This window comes from Tachypleus tridentatus, chromosome 12 (genome assembly GCF_004210375.1).
Source record: "Tachypleus tridentatus isolate NWPU-2018 chromosome 12, ASM421037v1, whole genome shotgun sequence".
NCBI classification, from domain to species: domain Eukaryota; kingdom Metazoa; phylum Arthropoda; class Merostomata; order Xiphosura; family Limulidae; genus Tachypleus; species Tachypleus tridentatus.
In genome coordinates, this window is record NC_134836.1 from 49007174 (window position 1) to 49027892 (window position 20719).

General features: G+C 35.5%; 1 protein-coding gene across 1 annotated transcript in view; it reads left to right on the forward strand.

The window, feature by feature from the left end:
• The first annotated feature begins 4831 nt into the window (after nt 1–4831).
• LOC143233240 (nephrin-like) overlaps nt 4832–20719 on the forward strand; it is a 313070-nt gene continuing 297182 nt past the window's right edge. The window contains exon 1 of the mRNA XM_076469227.1: nt 4832–5217. Coding sequence (XP_076325342.1) covers nt 5130–5217 — 88 coding nt within the window. The 5' untranslated portion in view covers nt 4832–5129. The remainder of the gene's footprint in view (nt 5218–20719) is intronic.

Consider the following 20719-nt stretch of genomic DNA (forward strand, 5'->3'; position numbering starts at 1 on the left):
ATAATATTTCTGACTTAGTCGTGGGCACCAGAATAGCAGGCAGAGATGTTTGATTTGTTTTATTTGTTCCTCATACTCTCGTCACACTAATGTCGTTACGAGTCTGTCGTTTCTTGGTGGAAAACAAATAAACTTCAACGTTATTTTAGGTCTTTATCATAAAAAAAAAAGGATTTCAAAAAATTAATGATAAAAATAAAGAAACTTGTCTGCTTCCTTTGTACGCTAATAACTCGGTTTTGGAAAAGACTTGTCCCCAAACGTTCATTTCAAAGATCACACCTGATCTAGGAAAAATTGGTTTATTAGGGAAAAAAGTTATATTTCCTAGAACGTTCACCTGAGCTACTCATCATTTGGATAAAATGTAAAAAAAAATATTTAAAGGAGTTATCAGATAACTGAATGGATAAGAAAGATCAGATAGAAGTAAGTTATGTTCCTAAAAATCGTACATATTACACGTTAGGTGTAAGTACAATTCACATAGTCCAGAATATCTTGAATCTGAAAATGCTGTAATGTTTTGCCTGTAATGTAATAGTGAATTAATTATTATTTATATATAAACACAAATAATATGTTACATGGTTTGCCTGTAGTTTTAGTTGTGGCACATGTAGATAGAAAGTTCGTGAAAGTGTTAACTGATTCTTAACCCGTGTAAGTGTACATTTGTAAAATAAACACAACCAAGACGTTGACGGTGGTTCTTTTGTTTTCGTAAGTCACTGAAGTTTAGGTTATTTTGTTATAAAACGATGCACGTATCTCCTTAATAACAAACATATAATTAATTTATTGTTTATTTTGAATAGGGCTCAAAGGATAATTGTTTTTATATTAGTGGTCAGTAGTTAATGAATTGTGAAATAATAACAGAATAATATAATAATAATTAATCGTTATACGAAAGGTTGCTCTGTTTCAATGCTCACAACCGTAAACATTTTAAAGTTAACCCTAAACAAAAATACTAAAATATCTCTTTATAAGTGGGCAGTTTAAAAAAATGATTTGATAAACCTATTACATGGCCAGATGGTTAGGGTGCTCGACTCATAATCTCACGGTCGCGGGTTCGACTCCCCGTCACACCAAACAGGTTTGCCCTTCCAGCCGTGGGGGCGTTATAAGTTTCAGTCAATCCTACTAGTCGTCAATAAAAGAGTAATCCAAGAGTAAGTGGATGAATAACTGCCTTTTCTCTAGTCTTACACTGTTAAATTAAAAATGGTTAACGCAGATAGCCTTTGTCTAGCTTTGTGTGAAATTGAAAAAAATAGTATTTAAATGTGGTTACATTTTATTGATTGACTAGAACCGTCTGCTTGCTACACAAATACCACCTACTTATAACCGTCTGCTTGCTACACAAATACCACCTACTCATAACCATCTATAACACTTGGGCTACTCTCATCTTGTCTAATAATGGGACTTAACTGTCACGCTAACTAGTCGGCTACTCTTGGGCCTTATTTGGGATAAAAAGAAAAACATAACAGGTTTTTATTGTACTTACACACTATTAAACTCAGGTTTTTATTGTACTTACACACTATTAAACTCAGGTTTTTATTGTACTTACACACTATTAAACTCAAGAATGTGGTTTTCGTAGACGTCTTTACTCACATACACAAATATTTCTTCTTACGTAGTTGGATGATTCAACTAATATTATTTGGACTATCGTCACTCGTGTTATTGTTGAAGATAGGGTGTGTAAAATTATATTATAGAAGGTTAACAACACGAGACGAGGTAGTCTCGAACCCACCACCATCCGAGTAAGAGGCCAATCTCAAAAAGAAATTATTATATATCTTAAACATTGTTTGTTTGTTTTGGAATTTCGCACAAAGCTACTCGAGGGCTATCTGTGCTAGTCGTCCCTAATTTAGCAGTGTAAGACTAGAGGGAAGGCAGCTAGTCATCACCACTCACCGCCAACTCTTGGGCTACTCTTTGTTTGTGGGATTGACCGTCACATTATAACACCCCCACGGCTGGGAGGGCGAGCATGTTTGGCGCGACTCGGGCGCGAACCCGCGACCCTCAGAGTACGAAGCACACGCCTTAACGCGCTAGGCCATGCCAGGCCCAATATATTTTAAACAAGCCGAAGATTAACATTCAAACAAAGGCTCTCAAGTTAAGGGTCATCGCTATATTGAACAGGAACTGTTTGTGCCGTTAAAAGGAGGTAGGCTATATCACATGGACAAATCGAGTTAATTAAAAGAGGAAAACGTTAATTGTTTCTTTTGTTGTTAAGAACAAAATTGAATAATGAGGTATCTGTGGGCTAATCACCACGAGGACTTAACCACAAACCTTAAAACCTAAAGCTCGCATTTAAGCCATTGTAGAGGAACGGTGGGAAAAGAAATTATTTAAACTCCGTTAGTTTTGCTGCATTTCATTTTAAAAGTAGGTTAGTTAGTTTCTAATAGATATGTAACTTGTGTGTTAGGTATTTTCATACAACTAAATTTTAGATCAAACCTCTTAATAAAGCCGGTACTGTATCACCTTCACACACGTTTGATAACGTGTTACTAATACGTCTTCAAAAACAACTTTGTCGCCTAGTCCTTCCTAATGTCAACGTTTCCGAGAATGAAGAACTACATAGTTTTGGTAACCACAGTGTAATTCGTTATCGTTAGGTTATAGACGGTCAAGAAGAAACATCTCGTGTTTCTTTTGATTTTAATCATGGCTGACCAGTGAAAAATGTTACATCAAGCTCAAAATAATATTCAGTGGAACATTACTACAGGTTATAATTATAAAAAAAAAATCATACTTGCTTCTTTTATATTTATATATTTCAAAATAAAAAATTGAAATATATTTGGGCTTAACTTAACGTCGTTTGTTTGTTTCGTTTTTGAATTTCACGCAAAGCTACACAAGGTCTATCTGCACTAGCAATCTTTAAGTTAACAGTGACCAAAGAGAAGGCAGTTTGTCATCAACACCCATCGCCAACTCTTGGGCAATAACAACAATAACTCACAGCCAGTCTGTGAGCCAAACTTTTGTACTTTAAAAGCAACAACAACAACTGAAAGCTGTTGTGCTGCGGATCAACGTAGTGATAGTATCTTCAAAACTTGATATGCTCTATGAGCGTCAGAATCTTTCGAGTTTGCAATTTGTTCATATACGCCAGGGCGATATTGTTCATCTACAACTATCGATAACTGTTTACAAGGTTCAGTCAAAAATATTCAGTAACGGCCACCTTTCCCGTTATTAAGCAAAATGTGTTTTTAAAACAGTTATTGTACATACAAACATTATATAATATCACAATGTGGAATAGTTTTACTTATCCCTTTAAATCCGTCTGTATATTTTCAAGACCGAGTCGCCCTAAAAAATTACGGTTTTAAGCAAAATATCTTTCTTAATCAAATAAATAATAGATGTAGACATACCTTGAAAACTCCCCAGTGACGTGCTCGAAAACAAAATAATTTAACTATAATTCTTGGTTATACTCTGTATCTTAAAAATAGGATTAAACTGTTTTCGTTCTGAGTGTTTTTTTTCTATGGTAAATGTTTTCCCCCTGTCATACTTTAATCTTGGAAGTACATTCGTAGTTTCCTACAATTTTTTACATCTTTTCCAACGTATAAGCTGGGCTATGTTGGAATTTCGACAGATGTGTAGGCTTGTTTTTTACTGGAAGTTTTAAAAACATTATGTTTGAAAAGATATAATAAATGTTTCCAAGAAAAATAACAGTTCTTTTCTCCAGCAGACAATCATTAACTGGAACTATTTTTGATCAATGCTCAATATTTGGTGTATGTATACAGAACATTATTTAGTTTGGTGTCTGCAAGTCTGAAGTTTTAGAATTGAAATATCAAACTTTCATAATTAACCAAATACTGTCATATTCCTGCATAACATGTTCTACGTATATAACTTTAACAACAACCATGTAGAAACGCTTAAGAGTCAAAACACGAAAAAATGCTTGCCGATATGTGTTATATATTCTTTTGACAATAACCTGTGGAAATTATTAGGAATCAAAGCACGATTTGTTTAGTTTGAATTTTACGCAAAGCTACACGAGGACTATTTGCGCTAGCCGTCCCTAATTTAGCAGTGTAAAACTAGAGGGAAGGCAGCCAGTCATCACCACCCACCGCCAACTTTTGGGCTACTCTTTTACCAACGAACGGTGGGATTGACCGTCAACTTTTAACACCCCCACGGTTGAAAGAGCGAGCATGTTTGGTGTGACGGAAATTTCAACCCTCAATCCTCATATTACGAGTCGAGTGCCCTAACCACCTGGCCATGCAGAGCCAATTAAAGCATCAAAAGAACGTTTGTGAATATAACTTTAACAATAAACATGCGATAATGGATAAGAATCAAAACACATTTGTGGATATGTGTGTTTATAACACTAACAATAAACATGTGGGAATAAATATAGATTGAAACGCTGTATATATCTTTAAATTTCCGAGATCAATTTTAATTTTAAAAAATGGTTAAATTTTAGCAAATAAGGTTTAGAGTAAATCTAACAATGAAAACACACTCTCACACACGATTTAGTAGGTTTGCACAAAACACAAATATTATTCTGCAAAACGCTAAATTTCCTATTTAACTGCTTACAAAGAATTACTCAGCTAGATAGTATTAGAAACAACACTTTAGATATGTCTTTGCGCCTGCGCACTCTTTAAGAGCGCTAAAGAAGTGATCGATACATAACAGTGCAATAATAGTAGTGGCTGGTCCAGTCGAAGTGCTAGTCTCACAGGCTGGAGACCTAGAAGTCACATCATAGTGAGACTTCTGAAGTGACTGGAATATAAGCTAATTTACTGATAAACTATCAAATATAGTAGTTGGTCAACATTTGGAACGCCAGGGAAGTTTCTGAGTGTTAAAACATTTTTATTTCACTCGGTTTTAACGATATAAGGAAGTATTGTGTTAAAACAGTCTCAGTGACTTTTTTAAAAAAACTTTCAGGTGTTAAATAAGCATAAGTGAGATCTATATTATGGAAGAGAAGGCTGATCAGTTGAGTTTTAACTACTAAGTGAACCCTAAGCTCTGGAGACAAAGCTGGACAAATGTTCTACAAAAATATCTCCAGGGAAATGACGAAGACAAACGAGTTGCTGATGAGAGGAATTATTTTTGTTTTCGCTCTTTTTACAGGTGAGACAAATAATATTTTTAAGCTTGTGACAGATTCTAATGACTGTTTTTAAGTTACTTTTCAATTTAACTTAAGTGAAAGGAAGGGCGTTTACCGACATTTCGAAGCGACGACATTCCCAGCAAAACCACTCTTGTTTGGACCGTTTGTCTCTAGTACTGAAAAATAGTTTTTATCTACTTGTTGATTCTATTTTTCAAAGTTAATTATTTTTCGCTAATTCGGCAGAAGTAATTTTGATTTTAAAGTAAAAAAAATATCAATTTGGCGTTGATTGTCTGTTTAAAAGACAAATAACAACGACTCCATTAATTTCTAAAACCCATTTAGAAGTTAGAGTTTTTGACAATTTTTGAATTTTTCAAAATATTAATTCGTTATTTTAGTAAGTGATTGTCCATAAACACAAGACATCGATACAACACTAAGAGAATTACACTTTTCGCGGATATTCCCTTCACTGACGTCATTTCAAAATTTTCTAAATTAGGGGCTGGTTATCTCAAAGCAAAGTTATCTCAGAAAAGCTGTTAATTTATTGCTAGACGCAGACACAGTCTTCATATATAAACTGATTGTGGATATAGAAAGAGACTAATATAAAAACACCTGTCATTTCTGGTTGTTGTCAGCAAACTTCTGGTTCTAAAAATACGCCTATAGTTTCATAGTCTCAGATCGTATCACTCCATCTGATCAGTTCACTCGCCCACGTGGTTGAAACATATGAGTAAAGGTCAATTTTAACTACTTTGATTTTGTACAAAAACAAAGATCCATGACCGACTATTTACCTACTCCTTACCACGGGTTTTAAAGCTCAGTTAATAGCATTTAAGCTAAGGCTTACTTCTGAGCTACTGGAGAACAAATTCCACTAGTCACTGAAATACAGATAACTGAAGACTTAGCAATGGAAACTGTTGACTAATCGTCTCCCATCTTGTTTATCGGTTCAAGATGGCGATACGCAAATGGCTCTCCCTTAGCTTTGCAACAACAATCGTTCTTCGTGTTGTCGATCAACGCCAATTAAAATTTTCCTTTTCAGGAAAATTAGTAAATTATTCGTTACTTTACTAATTTTATAAAACAAGTTATAATAGTTAACTACATATAATTAAGAAAGTAAATTTTTGAAATCAATCTAAAATTTTTATAATTGCAAAAGACGAGGACCCGCTTATTTTGACTGAGTGATGTAGAAAAATCATTGTATTAGACCATGGTTAACGAGGCCTGGCGTGGTCTGGTAGTTAGGACGATCGAGCCATAATCTGATGATCATGAACTCGAATCGCTGTTACCGAACATATGATGGCCAACTCCACAATTCATTGTTAAAAGAGTAATCTAAAATATGACAGTGGGTGGTGTTGACCAGCTGCCTTCCTTCTAGTCTTATCACCGTTAATCTAGGGATGGCAAATGCAAAAAGCTCTCATGTAGACTTGTGCGAAATAACAAAAAAAACAAAACAAAAACAAAAATAAACTTTTGCTAACCCCACTGGTATATATCTGACATTAAAATAAACTTCTGGTAATCATTCTGGTATGTACACTGCTGGCCAAAATCTAAGACCAATGAGCATAAAGAAAAAATATGCATTTTACGTTGTTAGACTCAACCACTTATTTGAGTAGAGCTTCGAAAGATGAAAATAACAAAAGAGAAAATTTTTATAGATTTAGCATTTAATAAGGAATATTTGAATACTATGAAATTAGCCTAAATACTAGCTGGTTAAAAGTTTAAGACCATATTGAAACGAAGCGTTAATCGGTAAACACGTAACGAAATTTAATCATTTGTGTTCAAGCATTAGCGTTGTCAACATCTCTCAATGACATCTTCTGTCTTACATTGGGTAAAAACATGGTAAAAGCTAAAACATTGACAGGGTTTGAACGTGGCAGAATTGTCGAGCTGCAAAAGCAAGGTCTCTCTCAACGTGCCATCGCTGGTGAGATTAGGCGTAGTAAAACTGCTGTTGCAAATTTCTTAAAAGACCCTGAGGGATACGGAACGAGAATTTCAAGTGGTCGGCCCAAGAAAATTTCGCCGGCGTTGAGCAAAAAGATTCGACGAGTTGTCCTGCAAGACATCAGCCGATTGTCGAACCAGATTAAGGCTCTTTTAGACACAGAATTCAGCTCAAGAACAATAAGGCGGCATCTACGAGAGAAAGGCTTTAAAAACCGTAAACGTCTTCAAAGGCTACGCCTCTTTCCACACCACGAAGCACCTCGGTTAAACCAAACACGGGACGTAGAAGAGTGGACAAAGGTTTTGTTCTCTGATGAGAAAAAATTTAACGTGGATGGTCCAGATGGCTACCAACGTAACTGGCATGATAAAGATATCCCACCGGAGACGTTTTCTACACAACACAGTGGAGGAGGTTCCATCATGATCTGGGGTGCTTTCTCTTTCCATGAAACAATGAAGCTTCAAATTATACAAGGACGTCAAAGAGCAGCTGGCTACTTTGGCATGTTGGAGAGAGCATCATCCTTATTGACTAAAAGCCCTCGCTTGTGTGGAAATGACTGGATCTTTTAGCACGAGAACGCTGCAATCCACAATGCCCGCAGGACAACGGACTTTTTCATGACAAATAACGTGATTCTTTTGGACCATCCAGCGTGTTCGTCCAAACTGAACCCCATTGAAAATGTTTGGGAGTGGATGGAAATGGAAGTCTATAGAAATGGACGTCAATTCAAAACAGTGCATGATCTTCGTGAAACCATCTTCACCACTTGGAATAACATTCCAGCCAGCCTTCTGCAAATGCTTATATCGCCCATGCCAAAGCGAATGTTTGCAGTTATTCGCAATGACGGCCGTGCAACTCACTACTGAGACCTACCCTGTTTAGGACTTCTTTTTGGTATGGTCTTAAACTTTTGACCAGCTACTATTTAGGCTCATTTCATAATGTTCACGTTTGTCCTATTAAATGCTAAAAAGCTTTTTATTTTTATTTTCCCTTTTCTTATTTTCATCTTTCGAAGCTGTACTCAAATAAGTGATTGACTCTAACAACGGAAAATGTATATTGTTTCTTTATGTTCATTGGCCAAAATCTTAAGGCCAATGTGTGTATCTGGCATTAAAATATACTTCTCGTAACCACATTGTTATGCATTTAATATTAAAATAAACTTTGGTAACCAGATTGGTATATATCTGACAATAAAATAAACCTTGGTAACAGTGCTGATATATATCTAACATTACTTTTCCGTTGGAGCTTCAAATATTATTAAATTATCACTCTTTTATCCTATTAATGTTTTAATAGCTCAGAATTTTCGTGGTTTGCATTATAATAACATACAGAGTTATTCCTAAATATATTATTTTTTAATTTAAAAACCAAACAAAAAGGCATGTTCGAAGGAAGGAAAATAAGACCATCAGTTTGGAACGGGTTAGAAAACGTATAGAATTATCATATTCCTCTACGGTGTCTCTCAAACAATAATAATAAAAATACACGTTTTGAGAGCCACGAATAAAAAGTTCGGTACCAGTTGAGGACAGCTGGCGTTAAATCAATAAGAAGCCTGAATTATTCTGTTGTTGAAAAAAGTTTGGTTTGAATATTGCACAAATCTACTCGAAGACTATACGTGATAACAGCAGTGATTGAAACGAGAAAAGGTAGCAAGTGAACACCACCCACCGCCAACTCTTCAGTAACTCTTTTACCTAGAATTAACCGTAATATTATAAGTCTCAACAGTTGAAAGGGTGAGTATGCTCGGTGAAAGGGTTCAAACTTGCGATGTCTAGTGCCCTAACTAATAGGCTTACTGAAATGAAAAAAAGATGTGGTTAAATGACCACTGTTGGTTTAAGTGGAAGTAGCGTTAATTTTGGATTATGTTCAAGCATAGAGTGAACAGGGTGCATACGGGTGTGTGCCACACTTCGTAATATCCTATTTGTTTTCACAAATCCAATTTTCTTTGGTTTCTCCGGGGAAATTTTTCGTCTTTTATTTTGAGGGGAAAAAGTAAATAATTTCTTTCAATGATGAAGTTTTAGAATAAAAAAACGAGAACAATTTGAGAAATGTCTGACAAAAGATATTAAAATTCTTGATTAGACCACGTGACGTACACTAGTCTGTCGGCGATTCTGATAGTTTTATCTTTTGCTATTCCTCTTTCGTTTGAGAACATCAGGAAGTACCGATTATTTTATCTTTTAAAGCCCAGTATATTGCTGGCAATATTCAGCCATTCTACCACACCCCAAAATAGGAACTTCACTTCGACCCTGGTTGTCACTAATTTTCGAATACTACTTAGTATCATACAAGAGAAGCATAACACTTTGTTACAATGGGTATTTTCAGAAACACCAGTACTCCTACTGGATGGTAAAACCCAACTCGGACTTCCGGTACCAGTTTTAAAATAGCTGTTATGGATGGAAGACAAGTGTTATGTTAAACTTTGTAAAATGAACGGCAACTGCTTGTTGTGAAGACACAAGTGTAGCGGACGACGGTTCCAAAGTATTCCGCTTTTTATCTTCAAACGTCTGAAGACGAAAAGCGGAAGACTTTTGAAACGTCGTCCTCTACACTTATGTCTCCACAACGGGCAGTTGCCGTCCATTCTACAAAGTTTCATTACGAACACTCTGCCTAAACAATTTATCAAAGAACGTGTTATGTCAATTTCTTACGTTATTTAAAAGCAACTGACCAGCCGATCATTCTTGGGCAATGCAGGCGAACCGCTTCTGTTAAAGATACTTATAATGAATTTAATGCCTTCGTTAAGTTATAGAATACCATTTTGAAATAAAAATAATAATTAATTTTTCTAACTGTAGGTAGGCAAAGGTCTTAAGTTAAATACAAGTGACGTCAAGAAAATAAAAATCACACATATATAAACAATTAACAACAAAAGATGGAATACTTTTGCTGTAATAAAACTGATTTTAAAAATGAGATTTAGTATAAAAAGATAAACCATAACATGGAACTATAATACATGAATATATCCACCTTCACGAAGATCAGTCTCAGACTTAATATACTAAACTAGACAAGACTCTAATAACTAATTGTTTCTGAATTCAGGACGACATTTGTCTGAGATTTAAGTCTACTAAACTTGGTAAAACTCTGATAATTAACTGTTCCCGACTTCAGGACGACATTTGTCTGAGACTTAAGTCTACTAAACTTGGTAAGACTCTGATAATTAACTGTTTCTGAATTCAGGACGACATTGATCTGAGAATTAAGTCTACTAAACTTGGTAAGACTCTGATAATTAACTGTTTCTGAATTCAAGACGACATTGATCTGAGACTTAAATCTACTAAACTTGGTAAGACTCTGATAATTAACTGTTCCCGACTTCAGGACGACATTGATCTGAGACTTAAGTCTACTAAACTTGGTAAGACTCTGATAATTAACTGTTTCTGAATTCAGGACGACATTGATCTGAGACTTAAGTCTACTAAGCTTGGTAAGACTCTGATAATTAACTGTTTCTGAATTCAGGACGACATTGATCTGAGACTTAAGTCTACTAAGCTTGGTAAGACTCTGATAATTAACTGTTTCTGAATTCAGGACGACATTGATCTGAGACTTAAGTCTACTAAACTTGGTAAGACTCTGATAATTAACTGTTTCTGAATTCAGGACGACATTGATCTGAGACTTAAGTCTACTAAACTTGGTAAGACTCTGATAATTAACTGTTTCTGAATTCAGGACGACATTGATCTGAGACTTAAGTCTACTAAACTTGGTAAGACTCTGATAATTAACTGTTTCTGAATTCAGGACGACATTGATCTGAGACTTAAGTTTACTAAACTTGGTAAGACTCTGATAATTAACTGTTTCTGAAGACATTGATCTGAGACTTAAGTTTACTAAACTTGGTAAGACTCTGATAATTAACTGTTTCTGAATTGGACGACATTGATCTGAGACTTAAGTCTACTAAGCTTGGTAAGACTCTGATAATTAACTGTTTCTGAATTCAGGACGACATTGATCTGAGACTTAAGTCTACTAAACTTGGTAAGACTCTGATAATTAACTGTTTCTGAATTCAGGACGACATTGATCTGAGACTTAAGTCTACTAAACTTGGTAAGATTCTGATAATTAACTGTTTCTGAATTCAAGACGACATTGATCTGAGACATAAGTCTACTAAACTTGGTAAGACTCTGATAATTAATTGTTCTTAACTTGAGAAAAATTGGAATTTTGCATTTAAAGATACTCGAATCTAACTAATGGTATTTGTGTTTAAACCCATATTTAGCTTTAGAAAGATGAAACTGGCATTCATAAACTAAAGTCTCCCAGTGGCACAGCGGTACGTTTGTGGACGTACAACGCTATAATCCGGGCTTCGATCCCCGTGGTGGGCAGAGCACAGTTAGCCCATTGTGTAGCTTTGTGCTTAAGTACAAAAAAATTAAACGTGAACTAAATTAATATTAGAAAATTCTATCTTTACAGTTTAGTTGATTAGAATCGATAAGCACATGGTATTATAATCAACTTATTTTATAGAATATGATAAATATAATTATGATACTTGAATGTTTCTTTCACCTTGAAAGCTCTGACATAATATCAATGTTGTTTACAGACAACTTCTAGTTATGACTTAGAGTTTGAAGTCGTCTGTTTCGAATTTATCCTGAAGCGATACGTTTTAAATTATATCACATTAAATTTGTCATTTGTGTTTTTTGATATAATAACATGTTAAGAATAACGACAGTTACCAAAGTATATAACCAAGCACGCGCTTCAGGCAGTTCTCTAATAATCTGACTTATTAAGATGATTATGTTCAGCCTAATATGTTTAAATAAATAAGAAATATATTACAAAAAAACGCATAAACACAGTTATAAGTTTATTATAGACGAAATTTCATCATTTGTGTTGTATATATGAAATACGTTCCAGAACATCTAATGTAAAAGTTGGTTAAATCAAAACAAATAATTTTTTTCTCAAAAAACAAACAAAATTTAATTTTAAAATCTCCTTAATTTAATGCTAATCCAGCTAGAGAATAATTGTAGGCATAGTAAATTAGGGACACTGAAGACAATGCCTGAAGACACGCCTGCAGACGGCAGAGAAAATGTTACGTATTTTTCAATAATGAAAAAAGAAATAATAATAATGTAACGTAATGAAATCGGTTCTAAGTTTTGAATTAAAGTCATCGTTTATTTGGGAAGGTAAAAACTGGGTTTAGACTTGAATGTACCGCATGCTGTTGTTTGACTGAAGCTTAAAGCTGTGTGTGTGTGTATTTTTCATATAGCAAAGCGCCTATCTGCTAAGTCCACCGAGTGGAATCAAACCCATGATTTCAGGGTTGTAAATCCGATTATAAAAGATAAAACCATATCTTAAAGGTACATAGATTTTAAACTATGAAATTATATTTTAAGGCTACAGAGATTATGAATGGTAAAACTATATCTTTTCATGTAAAGCAGATTAGCTGACGTATTCGTTCAATGCACGGAGAATACACAAAACACTCAGGGAGTGACATGGGGGAGAGGTCAAATCCGTATAACTACTTCCTTGTGTTACTTATTACCATAAGAGTGCATGCCAGGTTTGGTAACTTTCGGTTAAGCGGTTCGCCAGCTATAAACGGACACATACTGAGACTTTATCAAATAAGGATTTACATTAAGGCAAAGTTGGCTTGGCATGCCAGTCGGTTATGGCGCTCGACTCCCAATCTTGGGAGATCGGGATCGAATCCCCTTACTACCGAATATACTCGCCCTTTCAGCCCTGGAGGCATTATAAAGTGATGGTCAATCCCACTCTTTGTGGTAAAAAGAGTAACTCATAAGTTGGTGGTAGGTAATGATAACTAACTACCTGTTTCTAATCTTTCATTGCTAAATTAGGGATAGGTAGCGCAGATAGCCCTCGTATGGCTTTGCCCGATTGAAAAAAATCAACAAATCTTGCAGAAAATAACAGAGGCGAAGACAGATACTTCATCAGATTGCTCACTCGCAGAGTTTTACTAAAGAAGAGGAAAACCTATTAAAATTTAAACAACCGAATAAAAGTATTTCTCTGCAGTTTTATTGGTTAGCAGAGACAGGCACAGGAGTGAGCGGTCTCAGACAGTACAGACCAAATTTTAGGGCCCGGCATGGCCAGGTGGTTAAGGCACTCGACTCGTAATCCGAGGGTCGCGGGTTCAAATCCCCGTCGCACCAAACGTGCTTGCCCTTTCAGCCGTGGGGGTGTTATAAAGTGACGGTCAACCCCACTTTTCGTTGGTAAAAGAGTAGCCCAAGAGTTGACGGTGGAGTGGTGACAACTAGCTGCCTTTCCTCTAGTCTTACCCTGCTAAATTAGGGACGGCTAGCGCAGATAGCCCTTGTGTAGCTTTGCGCGAAATTCAAAACAAACCAAACTAAATATTACACTATCGTTGGTGTAACTTATAGACCAGGAATGGTAGTTTGTATAAATAACGTCAACAACTGGGATGTAAGATTCACTGTAGATAGTAAGAAAGCTCTTAGGCAGCGTGAATAGAACTTAGAAACTAGTGGTGAGCTTAAAGTACTACATATGGATCTTGTCAAACTGTAAGCTAACTTCTCTGTAGCTGATCGTCAAGAACCCGTTTTATGTGAAGACACGAGTAGTGAGATCTTTCTTCGCAGCTCGTGTTCCACATAAATATTTCGGATAAAACAAATCACTACAGCTATAATGCGATATGTTGGAATGGTTAAGGCGCAAAATAACAAGGTTCGATACCCGCGGTAAGCTCAGTGTGTAGCTTTGTACTCAAAACTGAACAAATGGTGAAAAGTCTATGATTTAAGGATGTAGGTAAACTGGCAAAATATTACAATCTTAGAGTTGGTAATGCGTATGATATTTTTACCATGACATTCGTATGATATTTTGACATTTTCTTAAGTAAAGAATTTCTTAAAATGATCTTTACACAAATTTCTGAAATGTTGAGCTCATATTAGTTGAAGGAAAACCAATTTGCAATTTATACACTTTTTCACCAATTACAATCAACACTGAATTACTTAAAATCACAGAACAAGTTCTAACTTAACGCCCACTGTCTTAAAACGTTGTCTTATTGCCATTAATATAGTTTTACATTTAACAGCTACTATCCTAAAACGTTATAATATTGTACTTTAGTATCGTTTCACATGTAACACCTATTCTAAAACGTTGTCTTATTGTACTTTAGTACTCTTTCACATTTAACACCTACTACCCTAAAACGTTGTCTTATTTTACTTGAGTATTCTTTCAAATTTAACACCTACTACCTAAAACGCTCTTTTATTACAATTGCACGGGTGTTTTAGGTAGAGTATAACATAACGTTTTGGAACATATTGGTCCATCTTGGTTGTTCCACACTATAAACTAAATAACTTAAAAAATAAATATTATAGCCAGCCCTTATTAGTCATATACCTATCAAGCTTTTTTAAAAACTCATTTAAACTTACTGCCTCTACAACATCTAAAGTCATTCCATTCCAGAATCCAACCACCCTGTTAGAAAAAGTAAAGTCGAAGATTATTCCTATCCTGCAAAAGTTTACATTTGTGTTCCCTGGTTCAACGATTTTCACTGCAAAATATCAAAAGTGGCGATGCATAAAAACCATCAGTTTCCTTTATCATCTTTAACACCTCAATCAGATCTCCTCTAGCCTTTTTTATCGAGAGAAGACAATTTCAAACATCATAATCTCTTTTCATATGACAACTTCTTCATCCAAGGTGTCATTTTAGTTACCCTCGTCGAATCGCTTTCCAAGAATTCGATGTCTTTTCTAAGGTAAAGAACCGAAGACTGAACACAATACACCAACAACTGGCCTAGCCAGTAACCTGTAAAATAAAATATGGAAGCAAAGTTATTGATATTCCAACAAAACCTCCGTTTTATTTCCATTTAAAGCAGTTGATTGGATATGAAACTTTAATGAAAAGTTAGATAAGACAGATAGATAAAAATGATTCATTACAAAACTTTTGATGTTAATTACCTTTTCACAGGTTCAAAAGAAAACATTTAACAACAGCTGTGATATGCTGAGTTAAATTTATTTCTTGTTCATGCAAGCTACAAGAACCGAGCAGTAAGTCTACAAGGGGGTGCATAAACAACCTTTTAAATATTTACTAAAAACTTTGTTATTATTTTAATTCCTTGGACTAAACGTAAATGTAGAATAAAAAACACGCACGACCACACTAAATAACTCGCAAGCAAGTTAGAAGATAAACAACAATTTGTGAGTTTGACAAACGGTCTTATCATCGAAGTTAAAATAGATTGTGTCACGTGTCATCAGTGAAAGTTCAATTAAATAACAGTCAAGAGACAACGCAAGCGAAGCCCTCAGCTGAACCAAGCTTAAGTAATCTGTGGAACTTTCTCAACGCCATGTCAGACGAGATGTCAGTTATGCAAATTTTCTGTATAACGTTTTCCTTGCTTGAATTAAAGTCGTTGTTCGGAAACAATCGTTAACCAGAACACGAGTTGGGTTTTAGCTCAGATATAGAACCCACGTGTAGTTCGTATTTTTAACAATCCGGTTTACTTTCTCTCATTTATACAGAATTACAATAACTTTCTTACACAGCATATTCATGAAAGTCCACCTGTCAAACTAACCTGCTCTAAAATCATCACATCTACTTTGTTATGCGGCTGAGATTATAATATCGACACCATGGTAGGACTTCTTTTGAAGATATTACAGAGGTTGAAAACTCTTTACAGAGTATAAATGTTATCAGTAAAAGTTTATTTTTTGACTGAGGTTTACAGAATATCACTCTCTTTTTTGTCAAGTGTTCCCTCCCTCTCAATAGCGGCCCGGCATGGCCAGGGGGTTAAGGCGTTCGACTCGTAATCTGAGGGTCGCGGATTCGAATCCCCATCGCACCAAACATGCTCGCCCTTTTAGTCGTGAATTCGTTATAATGTAACGGTCAATCCCACTATTCATTGGCAAAAGAGTAGCTCAAGAGTTGGCGGTGGGTGCTGGTAACTAGCTGCCTTCCCTCTAGTTTTACACTGCTAAATTAGGGAGGGCTAGCGCAGATAGCCCTCGTGTGGCTTTGCGAGAAATTCAAAAAATAAATAAATAATAAACGCCCTCAATAGCAGAGCGGCAAGTCTGAACGTTAAAAGCCGTATTTCAATACCCGCGGTGAGCACAGCACAAACAGCGCAAAACTGGAAACAAATAAACAAATCTTCAATTGAGAGACAGTAGATAGATAATAGCAACATTAAAATATATCTACATGTAATACTACTTCGAAGAATGAGCCAATCAATCTTTGTATTTTACTGTAATGTAGAAACTTTAACAAAGAAACAGAATTAATAGAAAATATTTTTGCTACTTTTCTTTAATATCTTTTACATGAAACGACTAACTTGACGATAGCTGCTTATATCTAGAATAATTACCTGCCACGGTATAACTCTAACATGATGAAGGAAGATCGTATAAAATCTATGAGATATTATTTAACTCTACGTAATAGCATAAAAAATACAAAGTTTGGGGTGTCAACTATTCAGTGCATACTTTCGTCAGAGTTTATACTTTGAACAAAATGAACGTTGCATAACACCATTGGCTGAGAATGTTCTTATTATAATCAAAAATTAGCTTTCGAATTCTTTCCCAAGAGATTATTTTAATTTCACAAAGTAAGTTGTAACTCAGCCAGGGTAATTACGTAATGACACTGGCGTCTTTTCTGACTTCACCAATTAGTAAGTTACAAAGCATCTTTTATGTTAGTTAGAATTGATTTATTGCTTTATTTATTACGTAAAACATTTATACAAAGTTATCTCCAAGTGTTTTTGAAAATATTCAAACCTAATATTTACTCTGATGATGCATCTACCGGCAGAACGAGGAACGTAAAGTATGAATTACTATAAAACGTTCAAGTAATATAAATATTACATTGTAGCTTATCTTGCAATAGTAACAGTTATTATTTCTGGTTTACGATAAAGACATACGCGCTAACTCAGCAATACCATTATACAAAGTGTCTCACATGTTGCAACATTATTTGTAGCCACTACATTTTAACCCCACAACGTCATTACACAAAATGTTTCACATGTTGTAACATTATTTGTAGTCACGACACCCTACCCCCACAACGTCATCACACAAAGTGTCTCACATATTGCAACATTGTTAGTAGCCACTACACTCTAACCCCGCAATGTCATCATACAAAGTGTCTTACATGTTGTAACACTGTTTGTAGCGTTGACACTCTAACCCCACAATGTCATCACACAAAGTGTCTCACATATTGCAACATTGTTAGTAGCCACTACACTCTAACCCCGCAATGTCATCATACAAAGTGTCTTACATGTTGTAACACTGTTTGTAGCGTTGACACTCTAACCCCACAATGTCATCATACAAAGTAGTGTCTTACATGTTGTAACAATGTTAGTAGCCACTACACTCTAACTTAACAACGTAATCATACAAAGTGTCTCACATGTTGTATTATTGTTAGTAGCCACTATATTCTAACCCCACAACGTCGTCATACAAAGTGTCTCACATGTTGTAATACTGTTAGTAGCCACTATATTCTAACCCCACAACGTCATCACACAAAGTGTCTCATCACATGTTGTATTATTGTTAGTAGCCACTATATTCTAACCCCACAACGTCATCACACAAAGTGTCTCATCACATGTTGTATTATTGTTAGTAGCCACTATATTCTAACCCCACAACGTCATCACACAAAGTGTCTCATCACATGTTGTATTATTGTTAGTAGCCACTATATTCTAACCCCACAACGTCATCACACAAAGTGTCTCATCACATGTTGTATTATTGTTAGTAGCCACTATATTCTAACCCCACAACGTCATCAATCAAAGTGTCTCACATGTTGTATTATTGTTAGTAGCCACTATATTCTAACCCCACAACGTCATCACACAAAGTGTCTCACATGTTGTATTATTGTTAGTAGCCACTATATTCTAACCCCACAACGTCATCACACAAAGTGTCTCACATGTTGTATTATTGTTAGTAGCCACTATATTCTAACCCCACAACATCATCATACAAAGTGTCTCATCACATGTTGTATTATTGTTAGTAGCCACTATATTCTAACCCCACAACGTCATCACACAAAGTGTCTCATCACATGTTGTATTATTGTTAGTAGCCACTATATTCTAACCCCACAACGTCATCACACAAAGTGTCTCATCACATGTTGTATTATTGTTAGTAGCCACTATATTCTAACCCCACAACGTCATCACACAAAGTGTCTCATCGCATGTTGTATTATTGTTAGTAGCCACTATATTCTAACCCCACAACGTCATCACACAAAGTGTCTCACATGTTGTATTATTGTTAGTAGCCACTATATTCTAACCCCACAACGTCATCACACAAAGTGTCTCACATGTTGTATTATTGTTAGTAGCCACTATATTCTAACCCCACAACGTCATCATACAAAGTGTCTCACATGTTGTATTATTGTTAGTAACCACTATATTCTAACCCCACAACGTCATCACACAAAGTGTCTCATCACATGTTGTATTATTGTTAGTAGCCACTATATTCTAACCCCACAACGTCATCACACAAAGTGTCTCATCACATGTTGTATTATTGTTAGTAGCCACTATATTCTAACCCCACAACGTCATCACACAAAGTGTCTCATCGCATGTTGTATTATTGTTAGTAGCCACTATATTCTAACCCCACAACGTCATCACACAAAGTGTCTCACATGTTGTATTATTGTCAGTAGCCACTATATTCTAACCCCACAACGTCATCACACAAAGTGTCTCACATGTTATATTATTGTTAGTAGCCACTATATTCTAACCCCACAACGTCATCACACAAAGTGTCTCATCACATGTTGTATTATTGTTAGTAGCCACTATATTCTAACCCCACAACGTCATCACACAAAGTGTCTCATCACATGTTGTATTATTGTTAGTAGCCACTATATTCTAACCCCACAACGTCATCACACAAAGTGTCTCACATGTTGTATTATTGTTAGTAGCCACTATATTCTGTCATCACACAAAGTGTCTCACATGTTGTATTATTGTTAGTAGCCACTATATTCTAACCCCACAACGTCATCACACAAAGTGTCTCACATGTTGTATTATTGTTAGTAGCCACTATATTCTAACGCCACAACATCATCCATGTGTCTCAACGTAACCCCACAACGTCACAATCAAAGTGTCTCACATGTTGTATTATTGTTAGTAGCCACTATATTCTAACCCCACAACGTCATCACACAAAGTGTCACACATGTTGTATTATTGTTAGTAGCCACTATATTCTAACCCCACAACATCATCATACAAAGTGTCTCATCACATGTTGTATTATTGTTAGTAGCCACTATATTCTAACCCCACAACGTCATCATACAAAGTACCCTCACTAATTACACAACAAATAAAACATTTTTGGCTTCATAACCAAAACCCACCAACACAACACACTGTAAAACAACTAGCAGAATCTATGTACTTACAGAAACTTTCTATCAGAAACACGTGTAATGATTTATTGAGTCAACATTTTAATTTTTTTCTGGTCGTACTTTTGAAGAACTTTTAATTCAGCCAACAGAACATGTTTAATTCAATGATCCATAAGCTAACTGATCTGCATTAGAAAAAAAAGTAGCCTCGTGACTATTTATACATTTGGACAAAGCGATAGAATTAAAATACAATTTAAAATTTCTTAAAATTGTAAGTTTCCACGTAATATTTATATTGTTTCATTCTATTAAACGTCTTCCTGTAGTCACAGTAAAGACATTAAACTAATTTAGACACCATTAAAGATCCATACGGTTTACCAATGATGTGTTAAACAGCCCTCGTTCGCTCTATGTTGCAGCTCCCAAAATGTAACTTTATTCAGAACAACCTAAATTTAAACTTCATGGAGTTTGATAATCAGTTAACTTAGCTGTAAGTGTGTCTCTTGTAAACAGTCTTTCCAACCCCAAGCAACAAAGAAAACGAAGAGCAAACTATATTTGTTGCTCTGTTTATCGAGCTTACTTGTTTGTTTGACACAAAGCTACACAGTGTGACACAGTGCTTGGCCCACCAAAAACACTGAAACCGTGTTTCTAACAAGTGTGTGCTTGTGTGTGTTTTCTTATAGAAAAGCCACATCGGGCTGTCTGTTGAGGCCATCGAACACCTGTAAATCCGTAAGTGTTATTCTTTTCGTAATAAACTTTCCTCTTCCCCGGAACAGCAGCACATTCTTGCTGGAGCACTACGCTGTTCCGGTAGGAAAGAGGAAGTGTATTACCAAAGGAATAGC